This window comes from Pinus tabuliformis, chromosome 9 (assembly GCF_031772625.1).
Source record: "Pinus tabuliformis cultivar Carrire ecotype Pingquan chromosome 9, CPIR1, whole genome shotgun sequence".
NCBI lineage: Eukaryota > Viridiplantae > Streptophyta > Pinopsida > Pinales > Pinaceae > Pinus > Pinus tabuliformis.
Genome location: NC_142307.1, coordinates 705960381 through 705981018, shown reverse-complemented (window position 1 = coordinate 705981018; position 20638 = coordinate 705960381). Strand labels below are relative to the sequence as shown.

Genomic DNA, 20638 nt, shown 5'->3' with positions numbered 1-20638 from the left:
TTTTTGTAATATCAATCAGTACTCAATTCAACTTCCACTCTTACTCTCAGTACTCAATTCAACAATTCAACTTCCACTATGAGTAATATGTGAAACATATAAATAAAATAAAAAATAAGAAAATAAAAAAAATCATTATTGGTTTCAGCCAGATTGGAATATTATTTCGGCTTTTTTTTAATATCAATCAGAACTCAACTTTCACATTTTATTCAATCATTTCAGTCAGCATTGGGAAAAGTCCTTTTAAATATATATATATATATATATATATATTCTGTGGGAGTATATATATTTTCAGTAAACTCCCAGCAACAAAACCCCCATAATTTATATATATATATTCTGTGGGAGTATATATATTTTCAGTAAACTCCCAGCAATAAAATCCCCCATAATTTATATATATATATATATATATATATATTTTGGAATCAGTGGAACAGAATACGCCTTTGAAATTTGTTTAAATATGACAACTGTCAGCATATTCTAACACGCTACTAATATATATAAAAAAAAAACCATAATACTGGAATCAGTTATTGTAAACTCCCAGCAATAAACCCCCAGAAGTTTTCTTCCGCGTAACACTCATTTGATCGTAAACATAAACATTTCACGATAATTCCAATACTCTTCCAAGTTTGTACAAATATCAACATGCTAATTCAAGGAACCCGATTGAAATTCTTTACAGTAAACATAACCAATCCAATTAACAAATAAATCTTCTAGAAAATGCTGAAGAAGTTTCCATCAAAATTTTGAGATTAGTTACAGGTATCCTTCTTTCCAGCCACCCAGATCATCCTCCTCTTCGTCGCAAGGGCCGCCAAGCTCTTCTTCAGTCTGTTAACACAATACCAACAAACAGATTTCTCAATTTTAAGATTTCGCTGTGACTCTGTCAGCGTGTCTATTTGATGTGAATGAGCTTAAAATTAAAACCAGAGACAATAGTCAAAGGGATTTAGTTACAATAGTAAAAAACCAGAGACAATAGTCAAAGGGATTTAGTTAAAGTGGGCTGGAAATCTATCTTTTGGAAGAAAAAAAATAGTTATTCAAAAAAAAATTGATGAAGTAAAGGGATTTAGTTGAAGTGTGCTGGTAATTTATCTTTTGGAAAGAAGAAAAGATAGTTATTCAAAGAAAATTGATGAAGTATATTTCTGAATTTGTTTCTATTATAAATTTTGGAATATTTTGGGATTTGATTTTATAAATTTTGAGAATATTTTGGAAGTATATTTCTGGATTTGTTTCTATTATAAATTTTGGAATATTTTGGGATTTGATTTTGTAAATTTTGAGAATATTTTGGAATTTGATAAAAAAAACATGTAGCCAAAAATTTAGAATAAAATTTAATTCTAACCAGAAATAAAATTCCTTAAAACCTTTGGCCTTCCCGGACCATCTTGGTTGTGATCAACCCAAAAAATACAAAACTACCAAAGGCAAATTATTAATGGAAGACATTGAAAAGAGGACTGGAATGTGACCTTGGGAATGAAGTTGAGGCCTACTTTGATCTGCCCACAGTAAGTATAATCAGCCAGAACCACGTTGTAAGCAATAGGGGGCAGGCTCCCTGCCTCAAATACTCCATCCAATGGAATACTTCACACCAATAAAGACAAATTATTTCAGAATTGTAAGCCAATTACTCTAACAAGAAGCATCAATATTGTACTTTCAGTCGAGCCAGGGGTTTTATTCATTCTGAACTTTTATTCCTCTTACCTTGCTTCTCCAACAAAGTCATCGGCGGAGAAAGCATCCTTGTCCATTATTCTGATGACGAGATCAGAAACCCCTTCCGATACATTAAACACGAATTTCTCGTTCCACTCAGGATTCCTGCCTGCATCTGTAACAATTTCTCAGTGTTAAAGAAATAGCGATATAAGGGAATTCAGGGTTTATAACCAAATCCTTTAAAGCAAAAAGCCAGAAACAGAATTGTATAACTGAAAGGGCGACACAGAATTATGTAACTGACTGGATGCTACGCTGCTCTTTTGTTGCTGAGTTCTGCATTTCATGAGGCAGTAAGGGTCCATTTGACCTGCAGCCACGATGAATTTATCAGCCAAATCGGGGATGCAGATTAATGCACAATAATTCAAATTCAATTAGAAAAATAATGATTGGATCCAGATCCGGCTGAATAGCATAATTATTTTAACATAAGGGAGGGAAGATCTAGGGTTAGCTCAATGTAAATGTTTTCGAGTATTTGACCTAGAAACTGTCCAATTTAATCCTGTGAGGTTGACAACGCTACAGAGTCTGGTTTACTGAGATGCCATACACAAATATAAGAAGAAGGATCCATTAATTCTCAACGAAATTTCTCTGAAAGAAACTTCCACGGTAGTTTTCTAGTTTAAAGAAAAAGAAAAGCCGAGAATATTACAGAGAAAATCAGTGTTCTCCAGCCCCTGGGCGCTGACCAGCAATACCTCCAATGTTCCCTTCGGCATATTTCGATCTTCTGATTTGGGGGCGCGCACAATTTCAAGTACTGAGCGCAAAGAACGGGTTCACAAAAACAACACCGGGAGGATTTACAGGTGCAGATTAGGGAAGAGACGGACTTTCACCTAAATCCCCTGCAGCCGCGTTGCGCAATTGCGCTGACCCGTTCTGGTCATTAAAATGATACCCCGGTTTTTCGTCCACTTAGCCTTCCATATGAAAAAGCAGTTCATATTTTTTTTCTATGACGCGTAAAGCATTCATTAAATTGTTTGAAAATTCAGTGTAATAAAACTTATATATTACGATATCATCGCGATCAGTCAACGACTGATCAGGGGAGACCGGTGGAGAACATTCCTAGTAATTTGTTGGTAATGCATTTTTACTAAAAAGCTTTTTTTTTACTTTTTGTGATATACATTATGCAAGTTTAACTAATTGTATTTATTTTTTTAGAAGTAATTTTTTTTTAACTGGTTTTTATTAAAAGTTTTTTTACTTTTCATGATATAGATCATATAAGTTTAAAGATTTGTTTTTAGTGAGAATTTTTGGAAGTTTTTTCGATCTGATTGGTTTAATTTCTCTAAAATCTGGAAGGAATTTATTGAAATTTATAGAAATCACAAATTTGATGGGTAACCCCTGCACAATAGAAATGCCCTAGAGTTTTTTCAAGGCGTTGAATCCATATATATAGTGAAAACACTAGTTTAAATAACACAAATCAAGATATCACTTTAAGTTTTTCCTCTGAATTTTAACACAGAAAATCCAAAAAATCACACTAAAAACAACTCCAAAATTTAAATTCACTTATTATTTAATAATAATTGATTTTTTTATTATAATATTAATATATTTTATTAAAATAATAAATCATTAAAATATTTTTATATTGATAATAATATTTTGTTTGCCATTAATATTTTTTAGAAATTAGATGTTAATTTTATAAAAAATTACACAATCTTTTTTTATAGTTAATTATAAAATTTCCTCTTACTAATAATATTTAATATTTGTATTTAAGAGAAATACCAAAATGATAATGTCATTATGTCATGATAAATTGAAATTTTGTAAATATAAATACTCATTTCCACATACTTTGAGCTGAAAAAGAGAATCTTTTATGATTTGAACATTAAAACATGGAAAAAGTTTCATGATAAAAGTTGAAAAAGTATCAGATTAATTCTTACTATCAAAAGATTTAGGAAAGGATTTGTCTAATGAGGCGGAGGAATTGTCCGAACGGCTAAAAGTGGCTGGAATTTGGGTAAAAAAGTTTCAAAAAATCTTGTAAAGGCAGTGTTTGAATCGTGTTTTTGATAGTGGAAATGGATTCAGCGCCATCAAAAACATCTAGGACACCTAAAATTTTGAAGTTTAACAACTATAACTTGGATTTGCAAAAATCCTTGTCAAGTTTTCTCTAAATATAACCGGAATTTCCATAACTTTCCGGGCAACTCCACCTCGTTAAACTATACGTTTAGAAAATGATACCCACCCTAAAACACAACAATTTTTCAAATAAAGATTCCGGCTATTAATGACATTACCGAGAACTTGGAGAAAGATGACTTTTCAAATAAAAGGCCCCACAACTCATGTCCACTATTAATGGCCTTGGCATTACCCAAAAGGGTAAAGAGGACTTTTTCAAATACAAGGCCCCACAACTCCTAATATCCATTATTAATGACATTAGACAAGCTGGCAACAACTCAATAAAGTTTATTATATGCATTGTTGGGGTAGAGATTAATTCTGTTAGAATAAGTCACAACTCGTAAAATGTAAAATTTATTTCAATTCTATTTTTGGTAGTTTATATGATAGTGTTGATTTATGAAACTAGTGGTAATTTGTCTAATATATAAGATAGATATATCTATGTAGTTGGAGAGATGGAGTGAAAGCTTGATTTTTTTTGAGAAATAAAATATTATATTTTGTTATAATGGATTTGTAATAAGTAAAGTTTGTATATGTAATAATAATTTTTAATATTTTGAAGATAAAGATATCTATTGTATGACAAGTAATTGTATATTGAATATTATATAAAAGAATTAATGAGATAGTTACAAATGATGGTGAGGGTTTCCTTATATACCTAAGTGATATTTATTCACCAAGGATCATGTTCCTGGGACATATCTTTTTATTAACTAATTGCTAGTTAATTAATCTATATATATATAGATATATATATATAACATTGTCTTCATTTTTAAAAATCTTTGTCCTCAAAACTCACTGCTAAAATACTTGATCTCTTATCCTGTTTTGAATATCTTCTCGTCTCAGAACTTTCATCTTTGTTGATACAAGAAGATATGATCTTCTGAGTGATAAACAAAATTGTCGGACCGAGAATGGATCTAACCATCCTAGATCAATCTTTTGTGGAATCTTCCTATCACTTGAAATTTGTAACGAATTGTTATCATAGGACTAGTTTCTGCAAACTTCAGTATTCTTTGGAACATAAATTTGTTGTTTCCATTTTGAATGGTTCAAATATGTGGACTTACCTAGTTGTATGCTCTTGTGATTTGGATGTCGATAAGGAATTCTTGTGGTTTGATCTCACCCTAATCTGTTTGTGGTGTCTTCTTGTTTTATTGGGGGTATCTGATTCCTTTCATGTTCATAAATTGCTTTATTAATTACAAGATATTCACTTGAATTTTTTGTTATTTGGACTGGAACTTCTGAGCACCTATTCACTTCAACTAATTTATCCTCTTCTTGAGTTATGATATTGATTGTATTAGTATTTGTTCCTTTATCTTCGACTTGGATTGTTAAGACTTTAGATTTCAGTGCTTCTTCTTGAGTAAGTTGTTCTACCATGTCATTTAGTAACTTCTTGTCACTTTTAAGCTTCTTTATTGTGTAAGAAGGTTTTGATTGTGATTCCTTAGACGTGAAAGTTCATCGTTTTTTGAATTGTTGACTTTGTCCTTAGTATCCTTCTCTTTGTCTTTTAAACTTTTGACTTGTTCTAATAATTTTTTAATTAAGGTTCTTTAAATGTAAATTTTCTTCTTTATGTTTTGATAGATTTTCGTTGAGTTTCTTCTCAAAACTTTCATTTTTCTTGTTCTAATTTGTGCTTTTTGGCTTTACAATTTCTTCAGTTTTATTAGATATGAATTCTTCACATTCCTTCTGCTTCTCTGATTGAATATCTTGGAACATCAATTTCGAAATATCCTTAAGATCTTGTGTTGAGCGTGTTATCGATTTTGTTCATGGTCATGTCCTAGAAGGGAAACATAAAAATATATCTCTATATGTTTAGCATGAATGTACCTAATTCTTTAAACCAAGGTAGACAACAAATTATGTCAACCTATTTGTTATACATAGATACCACGCTAAATCGAGTTATATATTCATAATGATCAACTCTCACATGTAAATCATTAATTTCATACTCTTTCTCACAAAAAAAATATTTTCTTTCGCCTATATTTCTCTCTAAAATTGATAGCTCATTCACCAAATTAATATTGATGTAATTTTTCTCATTTCTTGTGCTAATAACGATATTAACCTCAACTGTCACATGTAAATCATTAATTTCATACTCTTTCGCACCAAAAATATATTTTCTTTCACCTATATTTCACTCTAAAATTAATAATTGATTCACCAAATTAATATTGATGTAATTTTTCTCGTTGTTTGTGCTAATAACAATATTATATAACTAAAAGGGCCAAACATAATTATGTAACTAACTGGATGCTACACTACTCTTTTGTTGCCAAGTTCGACATTTTACGAGGCACTAAGGGTCCATTTGACTTGCAGTCGCGATGAATTTATCAGCCAAATCAGGCATGCAGATTAATGCACAATAATTCAAATTCAATAAGAAAGATAATGATTGGATCCAGATCTGGAATAATAGAATAATTATTTTAACATAAGGGAGGGAAGATCTAGGGTTAGCTCAATGTAAATGTTTTTGAGTATTTGACGTAGAAACTGTCCAATTTAATCCTATGAGGTGGACTAGGCTTCACAGTTTGATTTACTAAGATGCCATAAACAAAAGAAGAAGAAGCATCCATGGATTCTCAACAAAATTTCTCAGAAAGAAAATTCCAGAGTATTTTTCTAATTTAAAGAAAAAGAAAAGTCGAGAATATTATAGAGAAAATTAGTGTTCTCCAACCCCTGGGCACTAACAAGCAATACCTCCAAAGTTCTCTTCGGCATATTTCGATCTTATGATTTGGAAGGGCACACAATTTCAAGTCCTTCTATTGATTCACTGAGCCCAAAGAAGGGGATCAAAAAACAACACCGGGAGGATTTACAGGTGCAGATTTGGGAAGGGACGAAATTTCACCTAAATCCTCTATAGTCGCGTTGCACAATTGTGTTGACATGTTCTGTCATTAAAATGATACCTCAGTTTTTTATCCACCTAGCTTTCCATATGAAAAAGAAGTTCATATATATATATATTTTATCTTGCTTGTAAAGCATTCATTAAATGGTTTGAAAATTCAATGTAATAATATTTATATATTAACTAAATTCATGCTTTTGTGATCTATATCTTATGTGTTAATAAATCTTTTAGTGATAATCACATTAGAGAAATTTTTTCTGACGTGTTTCGAACCATCCAATTTGGTTCATCGTTAGAACAAGATGGAGAATTAGATCATGGCATTAGATTAAATAAGTAGGGTGTGTTGGCTCGATTTGGGCTGACCTAGGTTCAATCTATACTACACACCAACAAAACCCTTGATCATTGCCCCTTTTGGCAACGACCTGCAAGCAGATCACAGTCTCACCCGAAGTGACTATGGGAGGATGCAGAACTAGGTTTCTGCAGCCTTGAGGGACTAGGAGATGTGGTATTATTATGTTATTTTATTCTTAGCATTTATAAATCACTTCACCACATTAGATTAATCACTTAAACATGCCATATAAAAACATAAAATATCATTGTGCTAAAGTAAAATGCAACTCTAATAACTGCTAATATACAACAGATAATAAGCAAATATACACATAAAACGCTAAATTAACATGGTTCACCCTAGTGTAGGGCTACGTCCACAAGAACTGTTGCTTAATATAATGAATCTTTGAACAACAACTAGTTCTTGGCCTGCACACTAAGTTGCAGGTTGTCTATGCATTCAACTGCAGACTCTTCTACAGGCTTTTGCGCAATTAGTTGCAAAACCTCTCCTTTGCTACCGAATTATAGATCACAATAATCCACCCATAACACTAATATCGATAAAAATTGATTGATTCTAATTTTTTTTCTTTTTATTATTTTACCATATATATATTATTACATTATAGGGTTACATCATCAAAATGTAGAAATTTCACGTAGATTAGACTGATTATGCAATGTACTAAAGCAAAATACTTAATCTACTTCTACAATCAAACTTGCGAAAGTTTAATCGATTTTGAGCAAGATCAAACATAACACATATAACAGAGAAGAAGATTCAATCATAGATGAAACGCAAAAGAATACTCTGGGGAAAGCCTCAGCTAAAAACCCTGCTATCTGCATTATCATACAAGTGGAAATATCTCAGGATTACACAAAGCTTTAGCTCTCAAGCTATCGAACTTTCAGTACAATCCCTCACTGCTGCTCATAGACAAAATAGACAACACATATGCCTTCCTTCAGTCATCCAAGCCTCCTATTTCCTTACGCAGTTTCTCTTGGGTCCTCAAGCTGCCACCTGTGTGTAATAATCCCTCACACACTGCTCAGACCTCTGAAATAACTGCGCAATCCTAAAGGAGTGAATTCCTTCTGCATGGATGAGTTTCCTTTATAGGAAAATTCTTCCAACTGATAGTACACTGTCCCTTCCTTTAATCTCAACTAGGTCTTTCTCTGAACTGACATGCATGAGTTATTTATGAGAGAATATTCAGTTATCTGGAGAACATTAGTTGCATGCATGCATGCATTAACTGACTAAACTCACAATTAGTTCCATAAACTATTTGGAACTAATTTAACTGGACTTAACTCAGTTAACTGAGCTAACTAATTACAACTCAAATACAACTCATCCTTATCTCCTTAATTAAGGGATAACTTCCTCAATCAAAGGGATAATTGTTGCATGTCTTCACAAAGACTTCATGTTTGATTTTCTCCAACTAATTAACTCAAGATGAATTAATTAATTATTTTTCAAACAGCTAGTGAGACTAAATTCGAATTTTAATTCAAGGACTAATTAAAATTGGAATATATCCTGAAATGCTATTTATAGCAATGCTATTTTTAGCATTTCTATTTTATCATTCCTTGTTGCTATTTTCAACACTGGTACCTGAAATGCTATTTATAGCATTTCTATTTTTAGCATTTCTTGTTGCTATTTTCAACACTCCCTCTCAACAAGAAAGACATTCAACTCGAACCCGATCCTGAACCTTTGGAATGTTCTGCATGCAACACTTCTCCCTAGTGTTGTTGCTCCAACAACTCTAGAAACAAAAAATATCCAACCTGAATCAGAATGATGCTTCTATCATCAAAGTCTCTAACTGCTATTGCCTTTGTCGACTGAAAACTCTGCACCTCTGTGCCCTTCAGTATATGACTGCTCTAGCCTCTATCACTTTGATTACATTAATCACACTGATTCCTCTTGTTGCATCAGTGTTGCTGCTGGTCCTATCTCCCAGCACTACATCTGCACTGCACCTCCTCTCATCATGTTGCATCATGCTACCACTACTGCACTGCAACTCAGTTACTGAGAAGTAAGTAACTGATCTCCCAACTGACCTCCCTGTTGGGCTAGAAACACCCTCTAATGCTGAAGCTTCCTCTGCTGCTCCATCTGCATCTGTCTCTACCCACTTAGCCAGTCCTGCTACTCCTCGTTGGGGCTCCCGTAGCAAGGTCTAATCAAAGAGGCTGGGTACCTCAAGGATCCTGCCCCTATTTCAGCCTTCTTGGGACTATCACTTCACATCGCCCCACCTCACACCTGGAGGTATGGATGCATGTGATCCCTCTGCCCACTTGGCTCGAAATTTCCCCCTATTGGAGGTCTCTGCATGAGTGGATGCCTCCACTCGGTCTCCTCTCGGCTTCTCCAGTTGTGGCTACTCCACAACCTCCTGAAGCTGCTTCACCAATTGTGGCTCCTCCACAATTGTCTGAGACTTCTTCTGGCGCTGCATGTTGAGAGGTAATGTACTTTCCCTCTCAACCACCAAGTCTCCAACATTTGCCTTGCTCCTCAAGGCTTTACATGCATCTTGAACCTCAAGAGCATACAGGTTCTTGACTCGTGAACCGATCTGCTTCACTTGCCTCGTGGTGATGTGTCTAAGGAAAACCTTTCCCTTACTAAAGACTACATCATAGCCTTTGTCCTCCAACATCACGATCGATACCAAGTTCTTCTTCAGTCCTGGCACATACTTCACATCTGTCAAGGTGATGTGAGCTCCATGCTCCCTTTGAAAAGCAACCGTGCCCACTCCTGAAACACTATACTTTTCATCATTACCCATCTCTATGCGCATTTGAAGGTCTTTCTCCTCCAAGGTACTGAACAAACTCTTATCATCGGTCATGTGGAATGAGGCTCCACTATCAAGAAACCAACCACAACCCATCATTGATGAAACCATGCATGCGATGAGGGTAAAATCCAATTTGAACTGAGAGGCCAATGCCTCACCTTCAGATCCTTTCGAGGATCCCTTCTTGGATTTCTTCAATGGAAAATTAGTTGCATAATGGCCCACCTCATGACAATTAAAGCATCTCACTTTAGATTTTTCAATCTTCTTCCCTCCATGAGAAGAACTCGATTTGGGATGAGAATCCTTCTCCTTCCCTTTCCTTGCCTTACTCGCTAAGGCGAAATTTTCTTCATCTTCCTTGGATGAAGAACCATCTCTGTTGCTCCCCCTTATCTCCTCCTGCATCAAATCCGACCACAGTTGTTCCCAATCTAGCAGTTTCTCTCTTCCGTTCACCGAGTCCTGGTAGCTATGCTAGCTCTTAGGAAGACCGAGGAGAGCAAGACTCACCATATCATCATCGGCTGTCGTGATTCCTACACTTCCAAGCTCATCTCTGCAGGTGGTGAGCTTGTTCAAATATGTAGAGATTGTGTCGCCCTTTTCACACTTGATTTTCTGAAGCTTGTCCTTCAGCGCCAGCTTCCTCTAGTCGCTGTTATTCTGATATAGATCCTTCAATGTCTTCCACATTGAAAACAGAGTCTCTTTCCCATGGAGACTCGAGACAATATGGTCTCGAACTCCCTCCAGAAGAATCCTCCTCGCTCTCGTCACACATTTCTTCCATTCCGCCAATTCTTGGGCATTCGCTGCTGCTGGCTTGGGGACTTCTTGATCAATAAAGTCCTTCAAACCATTGTCCTCTAATACTACCTCCATGCGATCCTTCCATGCTATGTAATTCAAGCTGCTGTTATGCTCTTGACCTGCAAGAAGATACCAGAATACCAAATATGCGAGAAATATACCCAGAACACAGAACAATAAGAAATAACAGCAAGTATTTTATTATTCAGAAAGGAAAGCAATGTTCACTTGCCTCTTTGAGGGGGCAACCTCCAATAGAGCTAGGCTCAATTACAAAATAAGACACGATGCTCCTTGAGGGGAGTCTCTATCCTTTATATAGGATTCATACATGCAATACCATGGGTCAATACCATGGTTCTTATTAATACCATCTATCTAATACCATGGCCCATTTGCAACTAACTGTGGTCCCTTCTTTAAATGTGGGTCAACCACTTACAATTATTAATATGGGCTTTATTGACTCTTTACTTAACTATAACTATGACTCGATCCTATTACATAAATAAGGGGGTTAGGGTTGGACCCTAACATGCCCTCCCCCATAAGAATAGCCTTGTCCTCAAGGCTAAAGCTGCGGAAACTGCTGAAGGATAGTCGTTGGTTCCCAGGTCGCATCTTCCGGAGAGGTGTCTTTCCACTTGACGAGGACTTCCTTGATCGTGTGGCCGTGCAGGTGCCATTCTTGTGTGTCAAGAACCTGTTCAGGTTGGAGCTAGATTGACCCTTCTTCATCCAATTCAGGTAGACTGGTTTGAATTCTGCAATGGTTCCCAATCACTTTCTTGAGGCATGAGACATGGAAGACTGGATGGATTTTTGCAGTGGGTGGCAAAGCTAGCTTGTAGGCAACTTCTCCAATGCGTTGAAGTACTTGATACGGTCCGTAGAATTTTGGAGATAATTTCTGACAACCCTTGTCTTTGAGTGATGTTTGCTTATATGGTTGCAGCCTCAAAAATACCTGATCCCCTTCTTGAAATTGGCGTTTTGAATGATGTTGATCTACCTGTTGCTTCATGTGGTTTTGAGCTTGATGGAGATTCTCTTTGAGGTGGGTCAGCATGGTTGTGCGGTTCTGTAGGAGTTGATCCACTGCTTGTACCTTCGAGCATCCCTTGATATAAGAAGTAGGTGAAGGAGGGAGTTGACCATAAACTGCTTCATATGGAGTCATTTTGGTGGTGGCATGATAGTTGGTGTTATACCACCATTCAACTAGAGGTAACCACTGTACCCATAGATGTTGCTTTTCTGAAGCGAAACACCTAAGGTAGGTCTCCAGACATTTGTTGACTGCTTTAGTTTGACCATTAGTTTGGGGATGATATGAAGTACTGAGTTGTAGTTGGGTACCTTGTAGCCTGAAGAGTTCCTGCCAAAAGTTACTGGTGAAGATCGGGTCACGATTAGACACAATGGAAGTGGGCATGCCATGCAATTTGAAGATCTGGTCCATGAAAGATTGAGCGACCAAAGTCAGTGTAAAAGGGTGGGGTAGTGTGCAAAAATGAGCATACTTAGAAAGTCTATCCACAACCACCATGATGACTGACTTGTTTCCTGACTTCGGAAGACCCGTAATGAAATCCATAGAAACCTCCGTCCAGATTGAGGTTGGGATGGGCAATGGCTGTAATGTGCCTGGGGATTTGACTGTTTCTCCTTTGTGGCGCTGACATACGTCACACTCAGCTACAAAAGTAAGAATTTCCTTTTTCATGCCTATCCAAAAGAATGAACGTCGAGTGTGAGCATAAGTCTTCTAAAAGCCTGAATGGCCTGTAGTGGGAGATGAGTGCAACTCTGCCAAAATGTGGCTTTTGAGGGTGGATGCTGGTGATATCACAACTATGTCCTTGTAGCGAAGAATCTCATCCTGCCAAGAGTAGCCCGCTGTGGAATTTGGATCCGCCTGCAATTGATTAATAAGTTGGGAGAGCAAGGGATGTGAAAACCATTCCTTGTGAGCCTCTTCAATCCATTCTAGAATGGGAAGGGAGATTGCGAGTAGGGTGCTTTCCTCCTCAAATTAGCGTGATAACGCATATGCTACTAAATTTTCACGCCCTTTCTTGTAAATGATCTCATAATCATATCCCAGCATTTTGGCAAGCCATTTATTTTGTTGTGGCGAGGATAGGCGTTATTCCAAAAAATATTTAAGGCTTTGATGGTCTGTGCAGATTTGGAAACGCTGCCCCAATAAGTATGGTCGCTAGGTATCTACTACATGTAAGATGGCCATCATCTCCTTCTCATAGGTAGATTGTCCCAGATTTCTCCCACTTAGTTGTTGGCTAGTGAAGGCCAAGGGTCGACCTTCCTGCATTAAGACCGCGCTAATACTCGTACCTAAAGCATCACATTCAATCACAAAAGATTTGATGAAGTCGGGTAGTGCTAATATGAGGGTGGAACACATGGCATGTTTGAGAGCTATAAATGCATGTTGCGCTTCATCATTCCAGAGAAATGAATTTTTCTTGAGGAGATGAGTGAGGGGTCTAGCAATGTGACCATAATTGCAAACAAATTTGCGATAGTAGCCCGTGAGACCCAAAAATCCTCTCAAGCTCTTCAAGGTCTTTGGTTGAGGCCAATCCTATATTGCCTGGATATTTTTGGGGTCCACCCTGACACCTTTACGCCCCACAATGTGGCCCAAATACTCAACTTCTTCCATGCCAAAAGAGCACTTGGACATCTTGACAAATAATTTATGCTTCCGAAGCAGTTGCAAGAGCAGATCTACATGCTAAAGATGTGTGGCCCAGGTGCGGCTGTAGATGAGGATGTCATCAAAGAAAACAAGGACAAATTTTCTAAGATATGGTTTGAGCAGGTGGTTCATAAGGCTCTGAAAAGTGGATGGGGCATTACAAAGACCAAATGGCATGACCAGGAACTCATAATGGCCTTCATGAGTTCGGAAAGTAGTCTTTGGAATGTCTACTTCTTTCATGCAAATTTGGTGATAGCCTAAGCAAAGGTCAAGCTTAGTAAAGAATTGAGCCCCATTTAGTTCATCCAGCAAATCATCGACAACTGGGATGGGAAATTTGTCTTTGACCGTCAATTTGTTGAGGGCCCTAAAGTCTGGACACATACGCCATTCTCCATCTTTTTTGAGCACCATGACCACAGGCGATGAATAAGGACTAATGCTAGGACGAATGACGCCTACTTCCAAGAGTTCCTTGATGATTTTTTCAATTTCATTCTTTTGGGCGAACGGATATCTATATGGGCGCACATTTGGTGGTTGGGCCTCTGGGACCAAAGTTATGCTATGATCATGTTCCCCTCTCGAGGGTGGAAGCTCATGAGGCTTGTTAAAGACTGGCAGATGGTTGTTTAAGATCTGTTGCATCTCAGGATGAATATGAAGAGAAGTGGGTTCGAAGGCCTGGATGGCATTAAATTGGGCTATAACTCCATGGTGGCCCTTTTTTAACAATTTTTCCATCCTATGTGAGCTGATGATAGAGGGATCACCCGCCTGGAGTCCGCGGAGGGTATGTGTGTGGTTGTTCTGCTTAAAGCTCATATATAACTCCTGGAAATCCATTGTGATTGGGCCAAGTGTGCGAAGCCATTCAGCACCCAGGACAATGTCACACCCTCCCATGTGTATGGAAAACATGTGGGTCTTTAACTGATAATCCCCCATTTGAAGTTTGACATTTTCACAGCGGCCTTCACATTTCATTTTCCCCCATCAACAATTTGGACCTAGAAGTTAGAGACTGCTCGGACAAAACAATGCACTACTTCCGTGACTCTTTGATGGATAAAGTTATGCGTACTGCCACTATCAATCAAGACTACTACCAGGCGATGCTTAATAAAACCTCTAATTTTGAGAGTTTGGGGAGAAGAAATCCCTGCCAAAGCATGAAGCGAGATAACTGGTTCTTCAGGTACATTGTCCGGCTGGTTGTCCTCATCTTCCTCCTCTGGTTCCTCAAGTGGTGGGGCTTCCTCCGATGAACTGTGATCAGTAGCATCAATTTGAAAGAATTTGGGCTCCTTGAATTTATGCCCGGGGAGTATTTCTCATCACAGTAGTAACACAATCCTTGCTTTCTTCTTTCCGCCATTTCTGCTGGTGACACCTTTTGAACCTTGAGTGTTTGGGTAGTGCTTTGAGCCTGGGTGGGGCGACCCTTGGCTATGAAATTTGGGCGATTGGACTGGGCCGCTAACGCCCGTTCTACTTCACGAGCTATCATGCATGCATGCAACCATGAGGTAGGGTGTTGCAGTCGGATGTGGGCTTGTATGGCTTCTTTGAGACCACTGACAAAACATTCCAAGTAGAACTGATCTTGTAGACCTCTTGTGCGGAAAGCTAAGGCTTCAAAGGCTGTAATATATTCGTTCATTGTTCCTGTCTGTCAGAGCTTAGTGAGACGACCCAAAAAGTTAGATTCATGGTCAAAGCGATCCGTAAGAGCTTTTGCGAATGTCTGCCAAGTCACGGGCCTTCCATAGCAACGTTGATGCCACTGCCACCATTGCCATCTTTCATTGTCCAAGTACATGCTACCCACACTAAGCTGAGTTGCATCATCTCTGATGTGATTCAGTGTGAAATATTGCTCCATTTGTGCTAGCCATGTGGCCGGATGAGAGCCATCAAACTTATACATGTCTAGCTTGGGTGGTCGCATCTGGGATTGTTGGTGGTTGCCAAAGAGGTGAAGAGAATGGCTAGACTCGCCCTCCATGTTTTCATGGAAAACATATGCCTCCGCTCGTTCCTCCTGTTGAGATTGCAACAAGATGATGGAGCTTAGTGAAAAGAGTCGCCTTCACTAAGTGGGCCCGCAAGCTGTTTTTGGCGCAAGTCTATTTTTAGACTATGTCTATTTTTAGACATATGGATCATGTCTATGGACTGCAGGTTGCTGTTTATGGATGATTGATCAAGTTGGGAAAAAATAGATGGACCTCTATTTTTGATGAAAGTGTGAGTGATCACAGTGTGAGTAATCAAAGTCAAAAATAGAAAAGTCAAATATTATTATCTCACAATAATATTTGGACTATAAACTTAATCTTATTCTCTTGGAGCACTTCAGTTTGAGCTACAGAGGTGGCACATGCAGCTGTCAGAAGGAAATACGCTTTTCTTATGAGTCAGTTGAGTTGTTTCATGCATGACTTCAGTTAGAACTCAATCAGTTGAGTTTGGTGGAGTTGATTGTGGAGTTGATGGAGTTGTGTTCAGTTTAGCTTTGTTAAACTAGTTGTATTTAGTCTAACTGGCAAATAGACTAGAGATGAGTTGGGTGAATTAGTTATTAATTAATTCACAAGTTATTAACTCATAATACAACTAATGAATACATCAATTAACTCAGTTGCATGTCAGTGCATGTTCAGTTCAACAGGGACAGGTGGTAGAGAATCAGATTGCTATCAGTTGTGACTATAGTTGTGCACCAGATCTTGCACAATCAAGGGATTGAGTATGCCAATGAGTTTGCCCACGTATTTGCCCACATTATAGCTTGTGCTCACGTCCAACAAAGTGTGAGTGACTATTTCGCAGGTGAAAAACGAGTTTGGTAAGCCATTCTCATCAGTTCTTGAGCAGGTATTGAGAAGTGGAGGCAGGAAAGCAGTGGAAGAGATTTGGAGATCAGATCTGAGCTGTATTGTGTGTAACAGAGGTAGAGATACTTGTGAGAAGTATTATGTTGTGTAATGTTACATGACTCAATCATTAATATACAGATAGTTGGGGTTTTTAGCGAGATGCTTTCCTCGGGATACATACTGTGTTAATGTGTGAATGCTCTTGATGTTTTATTGTTATTGATGCTGCTATATTGATGATCAACGTAGAGGAGCTTATGTATTGTGTATGTATTCTGCAATAGTACATGATCAGGATAATCTCTGTTGAATATGTGTTAAATTATTCAAAATTTCTACACCTCCGACTTGCCCTTTGCGAGTGTGTCAGCTAAGTTCTTGAGCAACGACAATACTAAGTCCAACTTTGTTTCAAGGCTGTCGATCTTCTCATTGGCCATAGCTTGAGCTCTAGTTTGTACCATGCACCGATCCAGTGCACTTAAAATTTGGGACCGCCTAAAATTTTTGACGCTAACAATTGAATGGTACCACCTTGCTCAGCTCGTCGTCCTGCGAGAATCACACCCAAGTATAGGAGCCCACACAAATAGTCAGATTTGTCAGTGAACCCTCAACTGTAGAGTATGAGTAGGAATGTGGCAGTGATCAAACCCCTGCTGCTAGATCTGAATGGCGGATCTGATTGTTGCAACTGCTACAGAACCCAAACTGCTAGATCTGGATGGCGGATCTAATAGATCTGATTGGCGGATCTGATAGATCTGAATGGTAGATCTGATTGTTGTTGCTGCGATAGAACCCCACCTGCTAGATCTGATCTGGCAAAGATGATGTGTGATCCAGAGAGAGACACGGGAACTATGGTCTCAAGGAGTGTCAGGTGCTACAGATCGCAATATACATAAGGGTTTGACAGTAGTACTCGACCCAATCTTTCAGGGCACTAACCAAGGAGGATCAACCGTACCCTTAGCCGTACAACCCGACTACCCTATCGTACGCGCGAGTAATCTCCTCGAGTGCTGTTCTCGGTGTACTGTAGCAGCAAGACGGCTGACGGTTTATCTATGGTGAGGTTTCAAGAGAGCCTAGGGGGCTTCTGATATACCCAGAGGGTACTTGGAAGATAGTTTGTGCGCGGTTCTGTCTAATGTGCTACTACTCGAAGGGGTACCCACAGGGGTTACAAGGGAGTCCAACAAGCGTGACCACCTCTTGTATTTCCTACGTGCATGCCTCCCCAAATCTGCAGGTTTATGCGCTCAACGACAAATCCCGTGGTTTAAAGACGCCAGAACATGTCTCTAGCCAATTTTTTTTTGTTGCTAAAAATGGAGATCCCACTGGCCCTGGAAAGTGCTCTGATACCACTTGTTATGCTCTTGACCTGCAAGAAGATACCAGAATACCAAATATGCGAGAAATATACCCAGAACACAAAACAATAAGAAATAACAACAAGTATTTTATTATTCAGAAAGGAAAGAAATGTTCACTTGCCTCTTCGAGGGGCAACCTCCAATAGAGCTGGGCTCAATTACAAAATAAGACATGATGCTCCTCAAGGGGAGTCTCTATCCTTTATATAGGATTCATACATGCAATACCATGGGTCAATACCATGGTTCTTATTAATGCCATCTATCTAATACCATGGCCCATTTGCAACTAACTATGGTCCCTTCTTTAAATGCAGGTCAACCACTTACAATTTTTTTTTTTTTTGACAAATTCGGTTGCTATTATAAATCTGAAAAAAAGAGGGAGACTGAGCTCCTGAAGTACATGCTGAGGTGCCAAGAAGAGCTAGGGAAGGAGGAGTTACAGCTTAGACAAAATTCCTTCTTAATCCTGCCTTTTGGGCTTCTAAAATCCAAAGACCAAAGGTAAATCCTAACAAACTGCAGTAGCAAATAGCAGCATTTACAAAACATATCAATCTATATCACTGTGGCTGATGTGTCGAGCAGTGGACTCTTTAGGTTTGTCGTCGGTGCCGACTTGCTTCAAGCTTGAAAAACTTGTTGGAGCTGCGTTTTTCTTTTCTGTTGTTCCTTTTTTGCTGTTCCATTTTTCCTGCTGTTCCTTTTCTGCTATTCCATTTTTTCTGTTGTTCCGTTTTTCCTGTTGTTCCTTTTCTGTTGTTCCGTTTCTGCTGTTCCTTCGGGAAAAAGGAATAGCAGAAACCATAGGTATATCAGATGAGCTGAGATGTTGTTTGGATCCAGGAGGTCTCTTCATTATGGTATATGCTGAAATGATTCCACGCCATTGCAGATAAGGCAACCCAGTGATCTGGCACAAGCTTTGTTGGCGTAACTGTCAGCAATTTTATTGAACAATCACAAAACATGATAGTAGTGCACATCTTTCATGGTGTGTCCTAAAATTTGGCACCGTCTGATAATCTGATGAAGGAGGGCATTGGGAAGATCCCTGTTCTGAACCATTGCACTGACGACTATCGCCGAGTCTCCCAATATCGTGACTGTGTCTATACCAAGCTTCCCAAGTTGGATAAGACCTTGGTAAAGGGCCAGGGATTCTGCTCTGTTATTGGAAGTGTGGCCAAGACCCCACTCGTATGAGAGTATGTTATCCCCATTAGCATTAAAAATAACTCCTCCCGCCCCTGCTGCCCCAGGATTCGACTTTGAGGCCCCATCGAAACAGAGATAATTCCTATTGCTGTTTTTAAGCCAACCTGCAAATTCTTCCTCTTTTAGCCTGATCTTCCAGTTAGGGGAAACATTGTTGTTTCTGTTGCTAGCAACGTTGCCCTTTTGATTGCTGGTGTTTTGGTCTAACAGGTGTCCAATGAAAATGTGTTCTTCTATGCTGAGTTCACTGACATTTATACTTCTCGGATTCTTAACTGAGATGATCTCAAGGGCAAGACTCCTTGCCTTGGTGCAAAGGCTTCTAACAGTCGAGTCCTTATCCTTAAAAACCTTCCGATTTCGTGCCAGCCAAATATTCCATAGCATATTGTGGGGAAGAATGTCCCAGACTCTCTTCACTGTGTTATTTTTCCTGTGCTGCCAGGGGTAGTTTTTTTTCCATTTGTAAAGAATTTCTCCTATGTTGTTTTGGGTGTTCCGTGGGATTTGATTGTTATGAGACAAGTTCCTCTAGCAGTTGATGGCAAAAGGGCATTCAATAAAGATATGATGCATTGATTCTTCAGCAGCTAAGCAGTTAGGACAACGAGAGGGGCCATTAATTCCCCTCTTTTGAAAATTTTCGGCCGTGAGGACTTTCCCTTTGAGGAGGGTCCAGAGAAAAAACTTGATTTTTGGAATTGCCTCGGATTTCCAAACCACCTTCCAGTGGTGCCAACTTGGCTTGGGGTAGTTGATGTTGCAAATATAATGGTGAGCAGCTTAGATGGTGTAAGAGGATCTGGATGGGTCCCAACGAAACCCATCAAGATCGTTCTTTTTGATAGGGGCTATACTGTGCAAATGGGATTGAAGGACAGAAAGACTTGTGTTAAGACTATTGGGTATGGCTGGGAAGGCCCAACCTGACCAAAGATGGGTGTGAGGATCCCATTGGGAGATCTGGTCCAGGTAATGAATGCTTGTTCTTTCAAAAAAGTAAAGGATAGGGTGGACTCCCCCATGTCTGTTTATTGGTTGCTGACCCATGATTCTGTCTGCTCCAATATCGATGCTTGTACCTCCCTTAGGGATTTTTGAAGTATTTTGAGCGATTAGTGGAATTTCTCTCTTGCATAATCGCCAAATTTTTGAGGATTCTCTATTGGGAATATCTCGATCAAGAAGCTGCTGTCTAGGAAAATTGAGGTATTTAATTTCCATAACTTTTTTCCACCATGCTGGGAGTCCAGTAATGAGTCTCCAGACAATTTTGCCTCCAAAGGCTAAATTGAGAAATTTAGGAGATCTAATTCCAAGACCTCCTAGATCTTGGGGCTGGATCACCTGCTTCCAATTAATCAAGTTGAATTTCTTTTTATCATTTCCCCCCCTGCCATAGGAATTGGCGAAGGACGATTTCCATTTTGTTATGGGTGGAGACCAGAGCTTGAAGAAGAGAAAAATGATATAGGGGGAGAGAAGATATACCTGACTTAAGAAGAGTGAGGCGACTAGCTGGGTTGAGCCAAATAGATCCCCAC

General features: G+C 38.5%; 1 protein-coding gene across 1 annotated transcript; it reads right to left on the bottom strand.

The window, feature by feature from the left end:
• Positions 1-488: 488 nt before the first annotated feature.
• Positions 489-2714, bottom strand: LOC149150639 (elicitor-responsive protein 3-like). The gene is made up of 5 exons (XM_089439994.1): positions 2426-2714; positions 2009-2074; positions 1750-1876; positions 1509-1626; positions 489-852 (listed from the first exon to the last, which is right to left on the bottom strand). Exons 1-5 carry the CDS (start codon positions 2490-2492, stop codon positions 778-780), a joined length of 453 nt encoding a protein of 150 aa, XP_089296120.1. The 5' UTR covers positions 2493-2714; the 3' UTR covers positions 489-777.
• Between the last annotated feature and the right edge of the window lie 17924 nt (positions 2715-20638).